The sequence below is a fragment of the Aotus nancymaae genome, unplaced genomic scaffold (genome assembly GCF_030222135.1).
Source record: "Aotus nancymaae isolate 86718 unplaced genomic scaffold, 86718_ANA_hifiasm-v0.15.2.pri h1tg000076l, whole genome shotgun sequence".
Classification (NCBI taxonomy): domain Eukaryota; kingdom Metazoa; phylum Chordata; class Mammalia; order Primates; family Aotidae; genus Aotus; species Aotus nancymaae.
Window position 1 is genome coordinate 20,124,625 of NW_026988491.1, and position 22,971 is coordinate 20,147,595.

The 22,971-nt window shown below is 52.8% G+C and overlaps 1 protein-coding gene across 1 annotated transcript in view; it reads left to right on the top strand.

Annotated features, from left to right (window-relative positions):
• FBLN1 (fibulin 1) overlaps positions 1-22,971 on the top strand; it is a 91,117-nt gene that overhangs the window by 58,310 nt on the left and 9,836 nt on the right. Inside the window, exons 15-16 of the mRNA XM_064368215.1 lie at positions 6,860-7,002; positions 9,006-9,137. Of these exons, the coding sequence (XP_064224285.1) occupies positions 6,860-7,002; positions 9,006-9,137 (275 nt within the window). The remainder of the gene's footprint in view (positions 1-6,859; positions 7,003-9,005; positions 9,138-22,971) is intronic.

Below are 22,971 nucleotides of genomic sequence, written 5' to 3' on the forward strand. Positions count from 1 at the left end.
AGGGAGTGTCTCTTCTGTAGGGACTGTCTCTTCTGTAGAGGAGTATCTCTTCTGTAGGGAGTGTCTCTTCCGTAGAGGAGTGTCTCTTCCGTAGAGGAGTGTCTCTTCTGTAGGGAGTGTCTCTTCTGGAGAGGAGTATCTCTTCTGTAGGGAGTGTCTCTTCTGTAGGGGAGTATCTCTTCTGTAGAGGAGTGTCTCTTCTGTAGAGGAGTGTCTCTTCTGTAGGGAGTATGTCTTCTGTAGGGAGTGTCTCTTCTGTAGAGGAGTGTCTCTTCTGTAGGGAGTGTCTCTTCTGTAGGGGAGTATCTCTTCTGTAGAGGAGTATCTCTTCTGTAGGGAGTGTCTCTTCTGTAGGGGAGTATCTCTTCTGTAGAGGAGTGTCTCTTCTGTAGAGGAGTGTCTCTTCTGTAGGGAGTGCCTCTTCTGTAGGGAGTGTCTCTTCTGTAGAGGAGTATCTCTTCTGTAGGGAGTGTCTCTTCTGTAGGGAGTGTCTCTTCTGTAGAGGAGTGTCTCTTCTGTAGGGGAGTGTCTCTTCTGTAGGGGAGTGTCTCTTCTGTAGGGAGTGCCTCTTCTGTAGGGAGTGTCTCTTCTGTAGAGGAGTATCTCTTCTGTAGAGGAGTGTCTCTTCTGTAGGGAGTGTCTCTTCTGTAGGGAGTGTCTCTTCTGTAGGGGACTGTCTCTTCTGTAGGGAGTGTCTCTTCTGTAGGGAGTGTCTCTTCTGTAGAGGAGTATCTCTTCTGTAGGGAGTGTCTCTTCTGTGGGGAGTGTCTCTTCTGTAGGGGAGTATCTCTTCTGTAGGGAGTGTCTCTTCTGTAGGGGAGTGTCTCTTCTGTAGGGAGTGTCTCTTCTGTAGGGGAGTGTCTCTTCTGTAGGGAGTGTCTCTTCTGTAGGGGAGTGTCTCTTCTGTAGGGAGTGTCTCTTCTGTAGGGGAGTGTCTCTTCTGTAGGGAGTGTGTCTTCTGTAGGGGAATGACTTGTTCTAGCTCCTGGTGGTTGGTAGTCATTGGTGTTTTTTGGCTTGTAGCTACATCACTGCAGTCTCTGCTACACATGACCTTGTGTATCCTAGTTCTCACATAACCCTCTTGTAAGGATATTGGTCATCTTGGGTCACGGGCCTACCCTACTCCAATGTGACTTCATCTTAAGTAATTATATCTGCAATGACTGTGATTCTTGATAAGGTTGCATTCTGAGGTACTGTGGATGGAGCTTTCACATCTTTCTTGGAAGGACATAAAGCAAGCCATGAAACCCATACAAAGTGTTAAGACCTGAATTTTGTCCCTCCCATATTAACATGTTGAATTTCTCATCCCCAATACCTCTGAGCATGACTGTATTTGGATATAGGGACTTTAAAGAGGTAATTAAGGTAAAAGTGAGAGCATATGAATGGGCCCTAATCCAATTCAACAGGAGTCCTTATAAGAAGATATTAGGGACCAGGTGTGGTGGCTCATGCCTGTAATCCCAGCAATTTTAGAGGCCAAGGCAGGCAGATCAGGAGGTCAAGAGTTCAAGACCAGCTTGGCCAACATGGTGAAACCCTATCTCTACTAAGAATACAAAAAGTAGCTGGGCATAGGGGTGCGTGTCTGTAATCCCAGCTACTTGGTAGGGTGAGTCAGGAGAATCACTTGAACCTGGGAATTGGAGGTTGCAGTGAGCCAAGATTGCACCACTGGACTCCAGCCTGGGTGACAGAGCAAGACTCTGTCTCCAAAAACAGAGGATAGGACATAGGACATGAACATGCACAGAGGGAAGAGCATGTGATGACACAGCAAGAAGTCAGACTTTTACAAGCCAAGGAGAGAGGGTTCAGAAGGAGCCAAACTGCCAACACCTTGATTTTGGACTTTCAGCCCCCAGAACCATGAGACAATCCATTCCTGTTGGTTAAGCCACCCAGTCTGTGGTATTTTGCTACGGCAGCACTAGCAAACAAATGCACAATTATTATAAGCAAAAAAGAGAAAAAGAGAGAATGATATCCCTCTGCATAATGAAAGCACACCAGAAAGACATGCCCAGAATGAATGAAAATTCTAATATTCTATCTTGAAAGAAACCAAAAGTGTTAAGAAAATGAGCAAAATATAGAAGAAAAATGGGGCCGGGCACGGTGGCTCATGCCTGGAATCCCAGTACTTTGGGTGGCTGTGGTAGGCGGATCACCTGAAATCAGGAGTTTGAGACCAACTTGGCCAACATGGTTAAAGCTTGTCTCTACTAAAAATACAAAAATTAGCAGGGTATGGTGGCAGGCACCTGTAATCCCACCTACTTGGGAGGCTGAGGCAGGAGAATTGCTTGAACCCTGGAGGCAGAGGTTGCAGTGAGCCAAGATTGCGCCACTGCCCTCCAGCCTAGGTAACAGAGCAAGACTCTGTCTCAAAAAAAAAAAAAGAAGAAAAATGGAAGTCAGAATTAGAAAAAACTGAGAAATGAAGTAATAGACCAAAAAAACAAAAAGTTTAAAATGTCAGACATAAAGACTAAACTAGAAGGAACACAAAAGTGAATAAACAGAGAAATAGAAGTTGAAAACAACAAAAAGTTCTAAAAATCAAGAAAGAAAGAAGAGATGAAAAGCTTGAAGGAAAAGTGACAAATATTCAAAACTTATGAGAAGCTTTGACATTTAGATCATAGGACTCCTTGCAGAAGATGCTGAAAACAAGGGGGCAAGTACTATATATGGTCTCAGGAAAACTTCCCATAAATTAAAAGAGATTTGAAGTTCCACATTGAAAAAATACACAGCATACCTGAGAATATCAACAAGAACCACCGACACCAAGACACATTTTTGTGAAATTATTGTACTTTTAAAGAAAAGGAGGAAGACTGGGCATGGTGGCTCACGGCTATAATCCCAGCACTTTGGGAGGCCGAGGTGGGCAGATCACAAGGTCAGGAGTTCAAGACCAACTTGGCCAACATGTTGAAACCCCATCTCTACTAAAACTACAAAAATTAGCTGGGCATGGTGGAGTGTGTCTGTGATCCCATCTACTCAAGAAGCTGGGGCAGGAGAATTGCTTGAACCTAGGAGGCGGAGGTTGCAGTGAGCCAAGATCATGCCATTGCACTCCAGCCTGGGCGATATAAAAGGAGAAAAAATAAACTATGAATATTTAGACAAAAACAGTAAGTGACTTGTAAGAGAAAAAACTATGTTCTCATCAGACTCTTTGACAGCAATACTTTATGCTAAAAGGAAATAATTGGGCTGGGCGCGGTGGCTCACGCCTGTAATCCCAGCCCTTTGGGAGGTCAAGGCGGGTGGATCACGAGGTCAAGAGATCGAGACCATCCTGGTCAACATGGTGAAACCCAGTCTCTACTAAAAATACAAAAAATTAGCTGGGCATGGTGGCGTGTGCCTGTAATCCCAGCTACTCAGGAGGCTGAGGCAGGAGAATTGCCTGAACCCAGGAGGCGGAGGTTGCGGTGAGCCGAGATCACGCCATTGCACTCCAGCCTGGGTAACAAGAGCGAAACTCCGTCTCAAAAAAAAAAAGAAAAAGAAAAAGAAAATAATTAAGGACACTCAAGGAAAGGTAAGCCCAGAATTTTATACCTAGCAAAACTGACTTTCATGTACAACGAACACAAACTATGCAAGCATTAAACCATGCAAGCATTAAACATACAGTCACTTATAGAACTACAATTAAATGACTGTTATAAGAAAAAGAGTACAGTATGAATTACTGTATGGCTCAGACAATGTTGACATAGCACATTTATTTTTAAACTGTGAGCAGAATAGGCAGAGCATATCAATTATTTTAGATAATTATGTTAGTCATGGTAACTTTAGAATTGTTATCCTGGGACTACTGTGTAGGTAATGTGGGATAATGATGGGATACTCTATGTCCTTGAGGACCAGGATTCTGATGTGGAAGAAAGAATATTCCTTTGTAATATGGAAGAGATTAATTAAAAACCATGTGGTCCTTGTTTTGAATTGGCTATCAGTAGGAACTCTTGGTGTGTATTATTTTTTGAATGTCCACTGAAGACGCCTAGAAACAATGACCAACCCAGTAGCACTGAGCCTCCCTAGTATCCAGATTGTTGTCTTGATAAGTCATTTCTCACTAAAAAAACAAAAACAGAAATACAAATCCAGAACTTTTTGGAGTAATGGCTGATTGCAGATCTTGGGCAGTAAAAGTGTAAAATGAGGCTGGATCATCTTGTCACATCAGATAGCAAGAAAGCTGTGAAAGATGGCTGGACGCAGTGGCTCACGCTTGTAATCCCAGCACTTTGGGAGGCCAGGAGGGTGGATCACGAGGTCAGGAGTTCAAGACCAGCCTGGCCAACACATGAAATCCCGTCTCTACTGAAAATACAAAAATTAGCTGGGCATAGTGGCAGGCGCTTTTAATCCCAGCTACTTGGGAGGCTGAGGTAGGAGAATCACTTGAACCTGGGAGGTGGTGGTTGCAGTGAACCAAATTCGTGCCACAGCACTCTAGCCTGGGCAACAGAGCCAGACTCCATCTCAAAAAAAGAAAAAAGAAAAAAAAGCTATGAAAGACTTCAAAGACTAGGAGGGCTGGGCCAAAAGGACCCAGGAGCCAGCTTCATTTTCCCTCTGGCAAAAGATGGGAAAACTTGAGTTTCAACCAAGGATAATAATTGCAGCGGATCAAACCTCATGAGATTGGCTTCAATCATGACTTTATACCGATTTTTTTCCCCAAAAAAATCCTTTGGAGAACGACAGAGCACTAGTTAGTTTACCATCCTGAAAACTACTTTGTTTATTTTCCTAGAAAGTTCAAGGAAAGAATCCTGAAAACTAGTTAGTTTATTATCCTAGAAAATTCAAGGAAAGAATTAAGTATTGGCCTGCTATTTCCTGGCGATTAAATAACAATAGCACATGAAAGGAAGCATCTCTTTACAAAAGTATTCTAGCTAATATATGGAAATGAAATGGTAGAACCAGACTACCAGCATTTTGCAATCCTTGACGAATCAGTGGGTCTAGGCCTTGAGCATCAATAGATGCTGTTCTCACAGAGAGGCAGCCAGTCCCTGTGTGCCCCTAATTGAAGACACATTACCACCTACCATCTTGCCAAAGGGACTGGGCCTGCATGGGATCAGGCCTCTGCATCCAGCTGCCAACGTCCAGGAAATCCAGTGGACAGAGGAACACACTGAACCGCACCATGAGGATGCAATCAGCAAAGTCCAGACTGTAGGAAACGCGACAGCTCAAATTCTTCAGGTTCTTTAATAGATAACTTGTATGGAAAATAAAAGAGGCTGGGCACGGTGGCTCACCCCTGTCATCTCAGCACTTTGGGAGGCTGAGGCAGGTAGGTCACCTGAGGTCAGGAGTTCAAGAACAGCCCAACCAACGTGGTGAAACCCCATCTCTACTAAATACAAAAAATTAGCTGGCTGTGGTGGTGCATGCCTGTAATTCCAGCTACTCGGGAGGCTGAGGCAGGAGAACTACTTGAACCCAGGAGGTGGAGGTTGCAGTGAGCCAAGATTGCACGATTGCCCTCCAGCCTGGGCAATAAGAGAGAAAATCCATCTCAAAAAAAGAAAAAGAAAAAGAAAAGAAAGGAATGGAGAAATCTGTAGATTAAAATGGGCTTAAAAGGCAGAGCAAAAACTTGCTCATGGACGAGTCTAAATAATTGCGTCTAGAGATGCACACTTATGTGGTAAAACTATAAAGAAACCCAAGTAGGAGATTGCTGTTGGACTCAGGCTGGGCGTTACTTTTGGGATGCAGGAGGGGTTGGCCTCTGCCTGGGAGATGCAGGGCCACTGATAGCTGGCCATGTTCTCTTTCTTGACCTGGGTGGTGATTATAAATGCGTTTGCCTTATAATAACTCGTTAAACTATACTTCCGTTTTGTGTAATTTTGTATCTGTGTTTTATTTTATGATCAAGAGGCTTTAAAAATCCGAGTCGTGGCACCAAGAAAAATGTAAATTAAAAAAAAAAAATCTGTCTAGTAACCAGGCACGGTAGCTTATACCTGTAACCCCAGTGCTTTGGGAGGCCAAAGTGGGCAGATCACGAGGTCAGGAGTTCGAGACCAGCCTGGCCAACATGGTGAAACCCCGTGTCTACTAAAAATATAAAAATTAGCCAGGTGTGGTGGCGCATGCCTGTAATTCCAGCTATTCAGGAGGCTGAGGCAGGAGAATCGCTTGAACCCAGGAGACAGAGGTTGCAGTGAGCACTGCACCACAGCACTCCAGCCTGGGCAACACAGCAAGACTCCATCTTAAAAAAATAAAACATCTATTTAGCATAGTAGCTGGAACCCAGACCTCTGATAGACGTTGGCCTCTCCTGCCTCCCTGTTGCGTGGTGATGTGGAATTGACTTCCCTGCGCTGGGCACCGACCTTGGCACTCTCTCCGCTCCTTTGTTTACCATCCTGCTGCCCAACCTCACTGTGGGCTCTGAGAAGGTGGGGCCATGTGCCCCTAGCACCTGGCACCTGGCACTCAAAACATACTTGTTGGGTGAGTGAACCTGTGACTATATTTTACAGTTGTAGATACTGATGCTCAGTTCGTGCAGCTGATAAATTTCCAACCTGTGCTTACCCACAGCCAGGGCAGGTGGAAGCCGGAGGGTGTCTGTGGCATTTCGGTCCCAGTCCAGTTTGCAGGAAGGGCCATGAAGCCTCCCCACAGAGCAGCCAGGCTGCAGAGACCAATGTTGTTCTCTGACGGAGCCGTCTCTGGGACAGAGGCCCCTGGCCTGGCCACCTGCTCCTCCTTCCTGTACCTTGGGCCCTGTGGGAGCTGCTGTCCCCGCTTTCCCGTCAGCCTCGCATGCTGTGGTTCCCCGCAGGCTGCGCCAAGAGAAGACAGACACGGTCCGCTGCATCAAGTCTTGCCGTCCCAACGACGTCACGTGCGTGTTCGACCCGGTGCACACCATCTCCCACACGGTCGTCTCGCTGCCCACGTTCCGCGAGTTCAACCGACCCGAAGGTGAGTGGAAGGGTGTGGGGGTCCCAGGGTCCCCTGGGGCCTCCCTCGGCTTCAGCTGAGGGCTTGGCCTGCGGGAGCCATTGTTGTAAGACGTGTCCCGGGCTTTGAAATGCAGAGCGTTCTTTGCCTCTGTGTCACCCCACTCCCACCCTGCACAGCAGCCTGTGGCCCATTCTCGGCTCTCCGTTCAGGGTGTCTTTTCTTATGGGTAACTGTCATTCTGCAGAGAGCCATTAAGCGCTGGTTCTGTGACCAGCGCTGGAGAATCAGGGAGGGCCTCTGTGAGGAAGTGATGGCCAGGCTAGGGCCTGAGTGCTGAGGTATTCAAGTGAAAGGGGGGAAGGGGAGAGGAGGGTGCCCAGTGGAGCAGGACAGGGCCGGAGGGTCTGGAGGTAGTGGGGCGGTGCGGGCATTTCAGGAACCGAGGTTTTCTGTTGGAGTGGTAGAGGCTTGGCAAGAGGCGGGCTGGAAGGATAAGAAGAGGCTAAAATCGGAGTTGGGGCTTCAACCCCCAGGCTCTGGGGAACCATTGGAAGGTTGCAATGGACGAGCTTTGCCTGGGAGCCCTCCATGGCTAGGAACGGGCTTTTGTGGACTCAGGGCCAGGTGAACTGGAGGGGCCGGGATGGAAGCAGGAGGCTCAGGTGTCACCCACTCAGTGCTCCCACACCCCAGCCCTGCTCTCTAGGAAGCTCCCAGCATGCAGTGTAGACATGTGTAGCTTGCCGTCACTGCACCGTTTCTCTGGAGCAGGGCTGGGGCTGTGTGCTCCCAAGCCTGGCAGAGAGCTGTGGATGCAGCACGGCACTGTTCACCTTGCTTCCGGCCTGTGCTGCCCCCGCATGCCTGGTCCCCAGCCACCCCCACCCTCTGGGGAGTCTCCAACCCCCACCTGCAGAGAAGCTTGCCATGATGAGTTCATTCACCAGCTGTGGACAGAGCCCCTCTGTGTCAGGCTCTGGGGACATGGTGATAAGAAGGAGTCCTCCCGCCCTCTCAGGGGAGACATACCACTGAGCCACCCGTGAGGACACCAGTGTTTACACCATGACACGGCCATGCAGAAGGGGTGGGGGGATGGAGAGGCTCCCCCAGCACGTGGTTGCCCAAGGAGTGGTCCCCAGTCCCAGCCGCGCTAAGCTTGCTCCTCCTGAAAAGGAACCGTGCTGAATTGTCACAGGGTGGCACAGACTTGGGTCAGAGAAAATAACTAACTGGTATGTGCCTTTTGCAAAATGATGGGGTTTCACCAAACCACATAGAAATCCTTCCCAAATTCCCGGGGGCTGGTTTTGTGGCCTCTCCGGCCAGTGCCGATCTGAGTGTTGGTTATCTCAGGGAACTGAGTGCCACCGGGACACCTGCTAGCAGCTTGGGCCCAGGAAATCCACACCCTGACCTTGAGTGCTGAAAGGACCTTTAGTGGGTCCCCGCCAGCTGCTTTCCTCACCTTACACATGAGGAAACTGAGGCCTAGAGACAGGACTCCCCCCAAGACAGCCCAGAGCCAGGGCTGCCCTGCTTCACTGTCTGACCTGGGAGATGGACACAGCCCCCAGTCCCCAGACAGCCCAGGCCACCCTCAGCGGTGGCCCCCCTTACCCGCAGCACTGTAGATGGGAGAGGAGCCCACTCCTCTGGCCTTTCTGCTCTCTCCCTCTGTCCCCTCACTCACCTCCCTCCTCCTGTCCCCACCTTTATGAATATTCACAGTGACTAAGGACTTCTCACCAGCCCTGCCTCTAAGGAGCTCTGTGACCCCCAGGAAGATCCGAAATCTCTCCTGACTTCAGTTTCCCCACTGATAAAAAGGGATGGGCTATGATATAGGAAGGTCCAGACCCCTCCCCCTCCCTGCATGGGGAACTCTGGCTTCATTGATGTTGCCTCATGGAAGGGCCCTGGGTTAGGTCTTCATTCCCCAAGGGTGAGTTCCTGGGGCTGAGGCTGGGGCTGGGGCTGGAGCCAGGCTGCGCTGAGCCTTCTGTGCCATGCGTCCGCAGAGATCATCTTCCTCCGTGCCATCACGCCACCACACCCTGCCAGCCAGGCTAACATCATCTTCGACATAACGGAAGGGAACCTGCGGGACTCCTTTGACATCATCAAGCGCTACATGGACGGCATGACCGTGGGTGAGTGGCCGGGAACTTCAGCTCTATCCAGGCACCCTTCCTCCTCCACCCCCAAACCCTCTCTGGCCCAGCCCAGTTCCCATCTGAGTCCCCTCCCCAAATCCAAGCCCACCCAACCAGGGCCCAGCGCCAAAGCCACCACAGCCCCCAATCAGTCTCCAGCGGAGGAGCAGCCAGAGTCGGGGAGCCTGGCCTGGGATCCCACCCTAGCTGTGCCACCCGCTCTCAGGGTGACCCTTCTGGGTCTCGGTCTCCCTGCCTATAAAACGGGTGGGTTCCATAGAGCCCTGCCTCTCACACCATGAATTTCAAATGATACCACCCAAGAAAAGCGCTTATCCCAGGACTGGCACAGTCCCACGGTCAGTGCGAGCTAATAAGAGTTTTATTCTTGGGGTGCAGCGGGAGGGATAGCAAAGTAGGAATCAGAGGACCTGAGCTCTGGTCTCAGCCTCAGAACTAGCTGGACTCGCCTGTGACCTTGAGTGGTGGTCGGCCCCTCCCCACGCAGCAGTTGAGTGGACCGGGGCTGCTAGGAGTGCTCAGCCCGTCTGAATGGGGAGCTCACTGCGCTTTCTCCCTGGAGATCGGGGTTTGGGGAGCACGAAGGGGCACTTGGGCATGAGGGGACTGTGGAAGTCCTGTCAGTCGGTGCAGGCCGGAGAAGTTGTTTACAGGCTGGGGCGGAGCCCGCCATGGCTAGGAACGGGCTTTAATGACAGTGTGCTCGTCTGAAAAGACACCGAGGCCCACTCTACTCGCACTCTTGCTTCTGTCATTCGTAGCTCCGCTCCTGAACTGTCACATTTTAAAAGATTTACATTCATGGGAAATGAAAACGGTGGCATCTTCCATTTTGGACTTGGATTTATGCTCTGAACACTTCCATAGCAGCTGAGCAACCGATGGACAGTCCCTGCCTTCCCCTGGGCCTCAGTTTCTCCATTGTGAACTGGGAGGAGTGAGCTTCACAGTCCCTTAGGCACTGGATTCCGGGAGATCCTAATCAGAACCGGCGACCGTGCAGTGCGCGTTGCCCAGAGCGTTTTGGTGCATGGCCTCCAGGGGGCGCTGTTGGACCTTGGAAGCTGAGTCCTCACTGCCCAAACGGGACGGTTAAACTGGCAGCTGGGGAAGGGGAATCGTTATTCCCCTGTTGCCCAAGAGCCATTTATAGCAACTTTACAAGCTTTTAAATGGGTTTGCATGTTGTAAACACGACTGAGTCACTGGGGGGCTCCTCACCCCAGCCTCCTCCTGCACTAGCCGGCAGCAGGAATAATTAGTTAATTACAATTAATGGCACTTAGCCCTCCGGTGATTCCAAGGGGAAGGCACATGGTTTGATTGTCTGACATTGTGAAACTCGCCGCTTGCCCTTGAGTCACTCCCCACTCTGGGCTTCACTTTCCCCCACTGTGGGTGGGTGGGGTGTGCACCCTGACACTGGCCCACAGCTGCCCCCCGCCCCCAGGGGCCAGTCCTGTGCTTGATGCTAGGCCTGCAGGTGTGGCTAGGACATAGCTCTCAGGTGATTCCCAGGTCTTGGAAGGATAAGAGTTTGGAATCCTAGACCTTTCCAATTCATGTCCTCATTCTTTCTGCTTCTGAACTCTTCCTGAGCCCCTGTCTGTGCCTGAGCCTGGGCTGAACCTTGCAGATGCAGAGATGGATAAATGCTACCTTGTCCCCAAGGGCTTTGCACCTCAGCAGTGGGGAGATGCCACCCCACAACCAGATCATCAAAATACGATGCTGAAATGGGCGTGCACAGAGACAGGCCTCGATGGCCTGTGGAGGCTTTTGGGGGGAGTCTCCTGGCAGGTTTCATGTCTTCAGTTCCCACCTAAATCCTTCCTGGGGTGACCCAAGCCAAGAGGTTGGGCAGCTGCTGGGCCTAGAACCAGCGCCCACCAGTGCCTTTCTCTGGCTGCACCTGCTCCAGACAGAACCAACTGGGAGTGTCTGTTTCTCAGCTTCCCATCCACTGGGGCAGAAAATCCTGGCATGTCAGATCCTGAAGGCTCCTAGAGACCATCTCTTCAAACTCCTTCTTCTGCAGGAAGGGAAACTGAGGCCCAGAGGGGCGAGGGGGCTTCCCAGTCTTCTCACAGTGACTCAGGGACACCGTGGGCAATGGAATGGGGTCCCAGGGTGTGAGGGAGGATCACAGGTACCATCCTGGCAGTGGGCTTCTGGGAACGGAATGTGGATGAGGCCACAAGGACCCAGCGGCTTTCCCCAGCACGGTTGGTCACGGGTGCCCTGGTCTTTGGAATTCTGGGCTGGGGCTTCGTTGGGGAGGGACCCAGCCTGGCCCTTGGAATCGTCACGCCTGTAGCCCCGTGTGCCAGGGAGGCCCCCGCCTCGTCTGTGCCTCAGTCTGTGTGCAGGATGCCCCACCTAGCTGGGCTCCTGGAGTTGACCTGGTGCCCATTCATCTCAGATGGAGGACTGAGACCGGGGCAAGGCCCGCGTGTTGGGACCTAGGCTGCGCTGCCGGCTGGCTGCTGTCTCTATACCTACCGTGGCCGATCTTACTTCTCTGTCTGGGATATCTTCCCTGGGCTTTCATATCCCCACTTCCTTCTTTCTCCTCTTCTGTCCAAAATAACATCCGTATGCCTGGGAGCTTCCTGCCCCCGCAGGGTCAGCCATCCCAGCACCCAGCCCCTGGCCTGTCTGCCTGACAATGGATGGTTCTGCCGCTGGACTCCAGCCCAAGCCTGAAGCAGCCCTGGAAACGTGGGGTTGAACGCTCACTGGCTCCTTGCTGTCGCCAGGCACCTTCACCCCCGCATTCTCCAGTCCTCAGACACTGCCAGCGACGGGTCATGATTGTTTCCCTAGGGCAAAGGAGGAGGCTAAGTTAAATGACCACCTGAGACTCTGCAACTGAAAAACCGCAGAGCCTGGGGTGTTTCCAGACTTGTTTTCAGCAGAGCAGTTCTGGTTTCAAGCAGTGACTTAGACAGAAACCCTTGATGGCGGGTGGAGAGGAAGAAAGTGGTTTCCGGGGCTGCTGCTCCCGGCGAGGGTGTGGGAGGCTCCTGACCTTCTGGGGAAGCCCCAGCAGCTCTGTGCTATCTGTAGCGCACAGCAGGGAACACCGCCTACTCACGACAGTGCTCACTGAACACCTGCCTGCTCTAGGCCATGCCCTGTGTGGACACTGGGCACCTAATCAGGAGGGCTTCCTGGAGGAGGCGAGGCCCAAGCTGAGCCTCCTTGCATGTGAGGGAGTGACACTTAGCACTTGTGATGACCAGGAGCCAGGATCCTGTGACATGCTGGGATTAGCTCCTCTAACGAAGGAGAGAGCGAGGGCCAGAGAGGGCAAGAGACTTGCCCATGGCCACTCAGAGCTGGGGCCAGAGCGGGCCTGGGGCCCAGTCTTCCCCAAACACCATACTCCCCCTGCCCCAGCCGGACCCCAGGGTTGACTGGTGTTGCCTTGAGCAAAGTTGCTGTGAGTTTGGGTGTCCCAGAAAAGCAATCAGCACAGAAGCCCCCGGGGCTCGCCGTGTTTGTCCTCCCAAAGTGCCAGAAGAAGAGGGAGAAATACTCCGAGTCCACTAAGAACCGGCAGAAGCCGGGTCTTCCTCTAATGTAGCCTCTAAAGACTCATTCTTAGGGGGGATCAAGTAGCCCGCAGCGGGGCCCCGCCGTTGTCTTTGTAAAGCCCCCTTGCATTCCTCTGTAACCAGCTGTCAAGGAAAAATGAAGAATGCATTTTCGCCCTATGCAAAAATGCTCCATTAATGCCTGAGGGATTCTCGGGCCACAAGGCTCTCCTTCTCCGACTCTGGATTCATTCTCAGCTCCGTGGGCTGCACAGGCTGTGACCGGGGTGCTCTGGGGAGGGATCTTTCAGGTAGTATCTCCTGAGTGATGACGAATGGAAGAGCCCTGGCTGCAGCAGGGGCGAGCTGTGTATTATCAGTGTGCAGATGAGACAGAAAGGTAACCTGGGGCCACCCCAGCTCCCCGGGCCGCTGGGCTGCAGCTGCTGTCTGAGCCTCAGACCTCCCCTCTGACCTCCCCTCCAGCCTCCCGATCACCACTTTCTTTGAACTCCCAGCCCAGCCACGGCTGTTTGTCTGGCTCACTCCACCCAGCCTCAAGACACAGCATGTGTGTGACCGCTTCCAAGAAGCCTCCCCGACTGGTCCGTGGCCATGTCTGTGTGATTGGGAGGGGCTGGCCCACAAGAAGGCCTGCCCTGTTTCTCCAGGGAGGGAAACCTGTGTGCTGTGAGGCTTGGTTGTGGCCACATTTCTGTTAAAACCCTGCCAATGCCGAGAGGAGCTGGAGAGCCTGCAGGTGAAGTCATTCTTTGGCCTGCGGGCGAATTTTGCATGTGGACCTCCTGGCCCTTGGGCCTGCCGGGTTGCGGGGAGCTGCGGAGTTGTCCTCATAGTTTTTTGCAGGCCAGCCCCTCCTGTCACACGGATATGACCGTGGGGCAGTCAGGGGAGGTTGACACTGAAATTCACAGCCACATCTATGGCTGGCCCGTGACACGATGAGAGGCAGGAAGCCGGGCGGGGAGGACACCGCATGTGGTTTGGGGCTCCTAGAGCAGTGCAGGGAGGCTGGAGGAGGCTGCAGGGCCAGGCCTCGGTGGGTGCTGTCCTGGGGCCATGGGAGCCATGGGAGGTCTATGCTGTCCCCTAGGAGCTTTGTACTCCCAATGGAGTTTCCAGATCCTGCTGCTTTCTTTAACCCATGGGGCCTCCTGCAGTTTGAGGTTGCAATTGAGGTTGTACCCATTCAGCAGGTAAGAAGACTGAGGCCGGAGAAGCTAAGTCTCTAGGATCTCCCAGCCAGGAAGTGTTCAAGTTGGGGCTTAGACCTGAACAGCCCAGCTCCAGGACTCCCTATCCCCATGGCCTGTGTTAAGCCCTGGTTATTTTTTCTGGTCTACACCAGCTGGTATCTACACTGGCTGGCATCTGTCAGCCGTGGCTGCACCTGAGTCCCAGCCATAGAGGATAAGTTGTGAAGCGCCTCCTTTGAAACAGTCACAGTGCTCCTGGCCATGGGGTCTTGGGTCCTGGGCCACCCCTTGATGAGGAAGGACCTCCCTGTATACCCAGGCAACCAAAAGGTGAGGTTCACATGTCACCATGCTGCAGAATGGCGGGGTCCTGAGGGTCTCTCTCCAGCTCTTTACCTGCCGAGTGCCCACTCATCCTTGCTCACACAGGTGACACACCAGGCTGCTCCCTGGGACCCCCAGACCTGCCTCCTTTCCAGGAGTCCTCCCAGCCTCAGTGATTCCCAGTGGCAGCCAGAGCTGCATCCCCTGAAGATAGATGCTGGGGCTGGCTGCAGTTTAGGGAGGCTGTTTCTAGGCTGAGGCAGGACCTTCACGGCTGGGAATGGGTTTTCATGACAACCTACCCATCTTAGAAGACATCCAGATCTCATCCACTCTGCAAGCTTGTTTCTGGGCAAGCCCTCTGTTCTAATTGAGTGCGTGTGTGGCTGGGTGTACTCTGTGTGTGTGTGTGTGTGTGTGTGTGCGTGCACGCGCGCGTGTGAGCGGTGAGTGCATATCCACATGATTTGATCTCTGAGAGTTTTAATTTTTTAATTTTTTTTTGAAGCAGTCTCGCTCTGTCGCCCAGGCTGGAGTGCAGTGTCATGATCTTGGCTCACTGCAACCTCCGCCTCCTGGGTTCAAGCGATTCTCCTGCCTCAGCCTTCCGAGTAGCTGGGACTACAGGTGTGCGCCACCACGCCCGGCTAATTTTTGTATTTTTTAGTAGAAGCAGCGTTTCACCTTATTGGACAGGCTGGTCTCAAACTCATGACCTCGTTATCAGCCCTCCTCAGTCTCCCAAAGTGCGGGGATTACAAGCATGAATCGCTATGCCCAGCCAATCTCGGAGATGTTTTATACCCTCTGGCTTGGAGAAAGGACAATCCTGTAGTATCAAGACCAGACCGTGTGTCCCCAGCCCAAGCCTGCCCTGGGCCCAGGGACAGTATTCGGACACTTTGCTGGAAGTTTTGTGTTGGAATCACCTGGTGCCTCCCCTGTACGTTCACCCATCCTGTGCCCAGAGGCCCTTCACAAGTGCCATATGCCATTAGATCCCTGAGCAGCCTGGTGGGATGGCCAACCTGGGGCTGGTATTGCTGTTTATGGAAGAAGAAAAAGGAAGTGCTGGTCCAGGGTCCCACAGCCGGCGAGTTGGAACTGCACTTCCCAGGCAGGTCCTGAAGTCAGTCAGCTCTCTGTTGCCCCCCAAGCCCCTCAGCTCCCCAGGCAGCTCTGTGGGTTCAGCTGCCACAGGGTTCCTCAGAGAAGCTGAAGGGTTCGGGTCCTCAGCTCCTGGCAGGGGCAGGGCCGGCCACGCAGCATGGCAGCGGTAAAGTCCACATGAACCGCTCACCTTAGACACGGTCACCTTGACCACATCTAGGAAGGAAATGCCCTCATGGCAGCCTCTGCATCTAATTTGTGTAATTCGATGAAACGATGTGTGTGAAAGCTCCTGGCATAGCTGGCACACAGTGGGTGCACAGGATGTAATACTAATGGAAACCTAAATGTTCTGTAAATGTCAGTTCTTCCCCATTTGGCCTTGCTGTCTCTCTCTTGAGAGTGGCTATACATCTAGCTGTGATCAGGAAGGAAGCTAGGGGTTTTGTTTTGTTTTGTTTTGTTTGTTTGTTTTTTGAGACAAAGTCTCATTCTGTCACCCAGGCTGGAGTGCAATGGCGTGATCTCAGCTCCCTGCAACCTCCACCTCCTGGTTTCAAGCAATTCTCCTGCTTCAGCCTCCTGAGTAGCTGGGATTACAGGCACCTGCCACCACACCTGGCTAATTTTTGTATTTTATTAGAGACAGGGTTTCACCATGCTGGTCAAGCTGGTCTCAAACTCCTGACCTTGTGATCCGCCCGCGTTGGCCTCCCAAAGTGCTGGGACTACCGGTGTGAGCCACCACAGCAGGCCAGAAGCTAGGTTTTGATGTGCCAGTCAGGTGAGACACAGAGAAGACAGTGCAATAAACATAGGAAGTAACAGAAGCAGTTTGTTATTCACAGGTCCCCAGAGAGGTGGGCAGCACCCCTCGCAGGGCCAATGGGAAGGGGAAGCGCCTGCAGAATGAGAGAAAGCCCCCAGCCTTTGCTGGGGCCCAGGGCATTGTCCAGGCAGGTTTCCCTTGAGGCATTCTATTTGGGGGCTTGGAGCAGGCAGGAGTTCCCTGAGGTCATGCAGCGACTGAAGGGAGTCATTGCTGCCTGGACCTGCATGGTCCCCATAGGCGTGGGGGTCTTTGGGTTGTATCCAGCTGTCCCATGAGGCGGGGGCCCCCAGGGGGTGGTGGTCTAAGGTGGACATCTGGGTCAACCACCTTGAGGAACCGGGAGCAGGTGGAGAACTGGAACCCGCGGCAAGGGTGACTGAGCCCTGCTCTGGTGTGAGAGTTAAACGTAGACCCAGAATGCATGCTGAGGCAACGTAGGATAAGAAGCCTGCACAACACCCAGGCTTTTCCGTGAAAGTGAACTTGACAGCCGCTTTCCCACACTGTCTGTGCTAAGTCGTGGGAGCCTCCGAGCTTAGCCAGTGTGTCAACACGCTCCTGCCGCCCTCACACCCCCTCTTAAAGGGAACTACCACAGTCTGTGTTTTGAAATCGCATTTTAAATTCCATCTGTGGGTGTATAAGGATTATTACCCAATTTCAAGTTTACCATTTGAAAAATGGCAATGGCTTGGGTGGCCCCTTTCAGGCAGAGCGTGGTTGAGTCTGCATGTCCGCGGCAAACTGCTCTGGGCTTGTGGCTTTGTTCTGTTTCCAGCTTTGTGACTTTAGGCAAGTTTCATAACCTGTCTGAGCCTCAGCTTTCTTCTCAGCACAATTGCCACAGTAATATTTGCCTTGCAGGGTTATCAGGACCGAGGTTTGTGCCTATCTTGACATGAGAGTGGTCTAGTGTGGAGGATACATGAACTGCTGTGAGGAAGCAGTTCGGAACTGGCGGGCTGGTGGGGGCCCAGAGCCTCCTCAGGGGACAACAGGCCAGAGCAAGGATCATGGGACAGGGCCAGGACCGTTCAGCCCAAAGTGGCTCCAACTACCCGGGACCTATTTAACAGGCAGATCTCACAGTGGAGGGCTGGTGAGGCTGGCCTCCATGTCCTGTCATCCTTGAGTTACCTTATTCGTTCAGCAAGAACATCCTGGGATACTGATGCATCCCCAGTGCATGTGGGGTACTGCCAGGCCCTGCACTGGGTACTGGAGAATACATCTACGTCCAAGCTACACATCCTGCTTTTAAGAAGCTCCCCATCCTGCCAGAGTTCGCACAGCTGAAAGTGCTTGTGGCTTAGGAGTTGGTGTGGTTCATGTCTCAGAGGGACAGAGGAGTGGTTTGTGGCAGCGCTGCTATGTACAGTTGAATGTGTTGTGCGCTGCAAAACCTAGGGAGCACTGTTCACCTCTTAGTCTATTTGCAGTGCACAACCTGCTCAACCGTACGCAGCAGCCCCAGTACAAGGGCTTGTGAATGAAGGTATCTAACACGCTGTACCTCTCCCCCTGGCCAGGCAAGGCCTCAGTCAAGGCTTGAGACCATCCAGTGTCCCAGCCACAGGGCCCAGATCACCTCGTTAAAATTATTACTCTTAAGGGGTTAACTGTGTGCTGCTGACCGTGTCCTGCAGCCCATGTAGAGAGTTTGGCCCGGGATCAGTACACATTACAAATGAGATTCAGAAATTCCACCTAAAAACAACAGCACAGCCGTCCCTGCCCGACGATGAGTGATTGCCCTGTCCTGACTTTCACGGCAAATCCCAGGGATTAGGCTCTTTCTTTTCTCTGGGAGGCACAGCCCTGTCACCCCTGGGGCCACACCCTGGCCGGCAGCCAAGTTGTTTCCCAGGGCACTGAGTCCGGCCTCCTCCAGGCTGCGATCAGCTGCGGCCTGACTCTATCTTGAGCTGGGGGTGTTGTCGAGAGTCCCAGGAGGTGGAGGGCAGGCAGGGAGGGTTTCTCAGAGACTGGGAGATGGAAAGGGAACATGCACCTTTTCTGCTTCCTGTGTCGTGACCCTATGGGGCAGAGATGGGTCTGCGGCATCCGGCGCTGTGCCCTGAGTGACTGCACGTAGCCCCTCTGCAACAGCTGCTGTTACCCTCCAGAGCGCCTTGAGCTTATCAATCCCCAATTCCCGAGATACCAAAATGCTCAGAAGTCACCCCCCATCACAAAGCTGGTAGCTCTCCCTGCAGCAGTTCCTGGGCTCAGGCCAGACTCCTCAGAGGGCTTGATAGCATTTAATGGGGCACAGCCTCTGCTTTCGAGTCTCCCTGAATGAGACACATAGGGGGCCCCCGGGGAGCAGTCCCAGAAACCTCCTTGCTGTGGGTGGCCCCCCAGACAGCCAGGACTGGACCTGCAGTGACATGGACAGCATTCATTCAGGGCTCAAGGCCTCAGCCCCGGAGACTCCCTGTTCACGTGAGGGCCACACTCCACACCCCAGATCGGTTTTCCAGCCCAGGACCTGGCACGGAAGGGTCGGTGGCATACGGCCTGCCCAGCACTCCCTGCTGTGGCCAACCTGCAGGAGACAGCGTGGTGGGGAGATGGGCTGTGTTGCCCTGCTGAACCCCGGGGGGCCTGCTACACCCCTCTCTACAGGCCTTTTTGGTGCAGCTCAGGTGAGACGATTCAGCCAAAAGAGGTCAGAAGATTACATAGCCCCACATCTGCAGGGTCACCATGGACGGGACTGTCATGGCCTCAGGGGGAGGGTGGAAGGAACCCAGACTTGAGACGCCTGCCTTGCACATAGGCAGTGGTGCTCGTCAAGGTTTGGGCTGGACTTCGCACCTGGCGGGCATCTGAAAATTCCCACCTCCCTGTGCTTCCCTGGTCCCCATGGACACAGGCCTGAGCTGTCAGGGACCACGAATTGCAGGGGCAAGAAGACACAGACGCACGCTGAGCAGGTGAAAGGTGTGGGGGTAAGCAGGTGTTTTGGAAGGAGTAGGGGAGGTCCTGGAATGGGGCCACGTGGGAAACAAGTGTATCCCTTTCACTGTGGGGTCAGCCCAAGGGCCCAGGCAGGGTGGGGTCCCAGCAATACCTGTTGGTGGGAGACATCAGGCCATCCACAGCACCAGGAGCCAGCAGGCAGGGCTGGGCCAGGCCATGTGGACAGGGCCTTGGGACAGTGCAGGGACAGAGGTCCCTACTCTGGGACCTTGACGTGCTGCTGTTCTCGTGAGCTTTTGGGGGACTCCTGTGAGGCACGTGGGCTGCATCTCAGACCTGTGGATACCCCGCCTCCCAGATGTTGTCACTGGGCTGGGAGGTCCATGAGCATGTTACAGAGCCCGGCTAGAACATCTCCCCTCTTAGCAGTGCGCGTCACAGTGAAATGTGCCTGGCCGCTGGTTCCTGATGCTGGAAGGCACGGACCCACTCCCCATGCCCACAGCCTGTGTTGCTGCGACTGCTGTGTTCTGTGCCCCGCTTTTCACACCCATCCCTGCTCCCTGGCCATAGAGGCATCCTCAGCCCAGAGCTGCTCATCTGCCTCATCTGCTCCTACCCTCTGGAAGAAAAAATATACGAGGTAGGGAATTTGTGCTTGTTTGCCAGTTGTGGGCTGGCCCCTGGGGGCCCAGCGCTCGGAGATGCCTGGGCTCCAGGCTGGAGGGAAGCACCCAGATCTGCTCACCAGCCCTCCGGTTCTGCCGCTTGCGTCTTGTTCCTTCCTCTTGCTTCCACTCTGCTTCAGCCACTCCAGCCCATGCCTCAGATCTGAAACGTTCCATGGCCTCCCTCTTCTCCTGGACTGTAGCCATGACTTTCACCTCCTCCTCCTCTTGGTGAACTCCTATTCATCCCTCAAAGCCCATGTCAGCTGTCACCTCCTCTTGGATGCCCTCCACTCATTCCACATGCAGAGTGTGCAACTCCTTCTTTTGTGCTCCTGCGGCCCAGGATGAGCCCTGTTTGCAGCACTCCTCATACTCATTCTCCCAGCGAGAAATGTGTGCCTCCCCGGGGGCAGGCCCTGCTCTGAGGAATGCAGCAGCGACTAAGGCAGACATGGATGCCTGCCTCATACACTTTTTATTCCAGAAGTAACAGCAGATGAGAAACAAGCATAACATACACATGACAAGATGCTGGTGAGGGCTGCGCAGAACAGGGGATGGGGAGGGGGAGGCGGGGTGCAGCATGGCAGTGCAGCTTTAAATCTGGTGGTCGGTGATGTGTCAAAGACTCAGGAGCTGAGGAAGTGACCTATACAGAGATCTGGAGGAAGAAGGCTCCGGGCAGAGGGCATAGCAGAGCGCTGGAGTGGCCTTGCCTGGGGAAGTTCTTCTAGAAAGTCTGCTGTGAACAAAAGCAGAGAAATGCTTGTGCCAGCGGGAGGCGTGTCGTAAAGAGGGAAGCACCAGCGGTGTGGCATTGGGAGTTTTTTTGCTTGACTTTCAATTCCACCAAACAATTCCTAGACGGAAGAGCCTGCAGGGGTCCATTCATGCAAGGCTACCCACTGTCACCCTGTTTGTCCTTGTTTCTTACACACACAGAGAACAGATGCACCCATTAGGGGGTCACCCGAACCCAGCCCCCCACAGGTGCCCTTAACTGACTGCAGGATCCCACACACCTGCTGATTTCCAGAGTCACCAAGGGGTTAAAAGGAGCCGGGAACAGCGTCTTAGTCTCCAGAGCTTCCCTCAGGAATGACTTGTGACCCTCTTAGGCATCTGGTCTGCACCTTCTGAAAAGCTCTTAATATCACCGGGCACATTCATGAATTATGCTTGTTTTAAAAAATTAAATGTTTTAACCAAATAGCAGTAGAGGCATAGTGTGCAAAATTAGGGAAAAAAACAGACAGAGAATGACGATGATATGAATCTTTTCGCGGCTTCTCCTGACCGTCTTTAAATCTGTGAAAGAGCCTCAGCGCCTGCCATTACCCGGCCAGCATGGGGGAGGATGTCGGCTGTTTCCAGGAGGACTCTGCTAGGAACGTCCCATCTGTGGCCAAGGCTAGAACCCCAGCTATCACGGTCCTCAAATTAACAGCAAGCCCTCTGTGGCCCTGGCGGTGTGCCAGGCACTCTTCTGAGCATATATATATATATGTATGTTACTTGTTCCTCATAGCAACCCTGCAGATCATTATTCCCATTTCCCAGATGAGGAAACTGAGGCACACAGGAAATTCCAGGCTCAGGTGACATGACTTAATGCACACATCAGGCCGGGCGCGGTGGCTCACGCCTGTAATCCCAGCACTTTGGGAGGCTGAGGCGGGTGGATCACGAGGTCAAGAGATCGAGACCATCCTGGTCAACATGGTGAAACCCCATCTCTACTAAAAATACAAAAAATTAGCTGGGCATGGTGGTGCGTGCCTGTAATCCCAGCTACTCAGTAGGCTGAGGCAGGAGAATTGCCTGAACCCAGGGGACGGAGGTTGCGGTGAGCCAAGATCACGCCATTGCACTCCAGCCTGGGTAACAAGAGCGAAACTCCGTCTCAAAAAAAAAAAAAAAAAAAAAAAAAGAATGCACACATCAGCCAGGCACAGTGGTTCACGCCTATAATTCCAGCACTTTGGGAGGCCTAGGTGGATGGATCACCTGAGATCAGGAGTTCGAGACCAGCTTGACCAACATGGAGAAACCCCCTCTCCACTGAAAAAAAAAAATACAAAAATTAGCTGGGTGTGGTGGCGTGCGCCTGTAGTCCCAGCTACTCGGGAGGCTGAGGCAGGAGAATTGCTTGAACTTGGGAGGCAGAGGTTGCAGTGAGCCGAGATCGTGCCACTGCACTCCAGTCTGGTAACAGAGCAAGACTCTGTTAAGAAAGAAAGAGAGAGAAAGAGAGAAAGAGGAGGGTGGGTCAGTGTTTGGTGCACTTGGGTTTGAATTGCCCATCTGGGAGGGGCATCTGGAGAGACTGGGTAGACTGACAAGCTTGGGTTTGGGGTCAAGGAGGACCCCAGCAGGTAGGTGGCTGGAGGCTGAGGTCTGTGCAGGAGACACACAGAGGGAGGGGAAGTGATTTCTTTTTATTTATTTATTATTTATTTGAGACAGAGTCTCGCACTGTCACCCAGGCTAGAGTACAATGGCACGATCTCTGCTCACTGCAACCTCCACCTCCTAGGTTCACGCGATTCTCCTGCCTCAACCTCCCAAGTAGCTGGGATTACGGGTGCCCACCACCACATCTGGCTAATTTTTTGTAGGTTTAGTTGAGATGGGGTTTCACAATGTTGGCCAGACTGGTCTTGAACTCCTGACCTCATAATCCGCCCACCTCAGCCTCCCAAAGTGCTGGGATTACAGGTGTGCGCCACCACACCCAGCCTAATTTCTTATCTGTCCAATCTCAGTCACCTGTTCATTTCTCCTAAAAGGAGGGGCATCAGATGGCAGATCCTTCTGGAACACTCCCAGACCTTGTCTTCCTTTGTCAAGGCTGCTGAGCTTGACGGAAGGGGCAGTGGCGCAGGGTCTGGGCTCCAGTTCTGGTTTGCTGCTTGCTGGCTGTGTAACTGTCAGTGACTCACATAACCACACAGAGCCGAATTCTCTCCCCTGTGAGCCCCCGCTGCCTGCGTCTGCAATGAGGGGAGAGGCAGTGGATGTGAACGAGCTCTGTGATGACAAAGCGCTGCAGAAATGTCAGCTCCACATCACGGTGAAGGCTGAGGAGCTTTAGTCCAAAGCTGACATTTCCCTTCATTTTTCTCCCCAAGGGGAAAGGTGCACTCTGGTACCCTTTTGTTCAGCTACCTGCAGCCGTCTCCCTCAAACTGT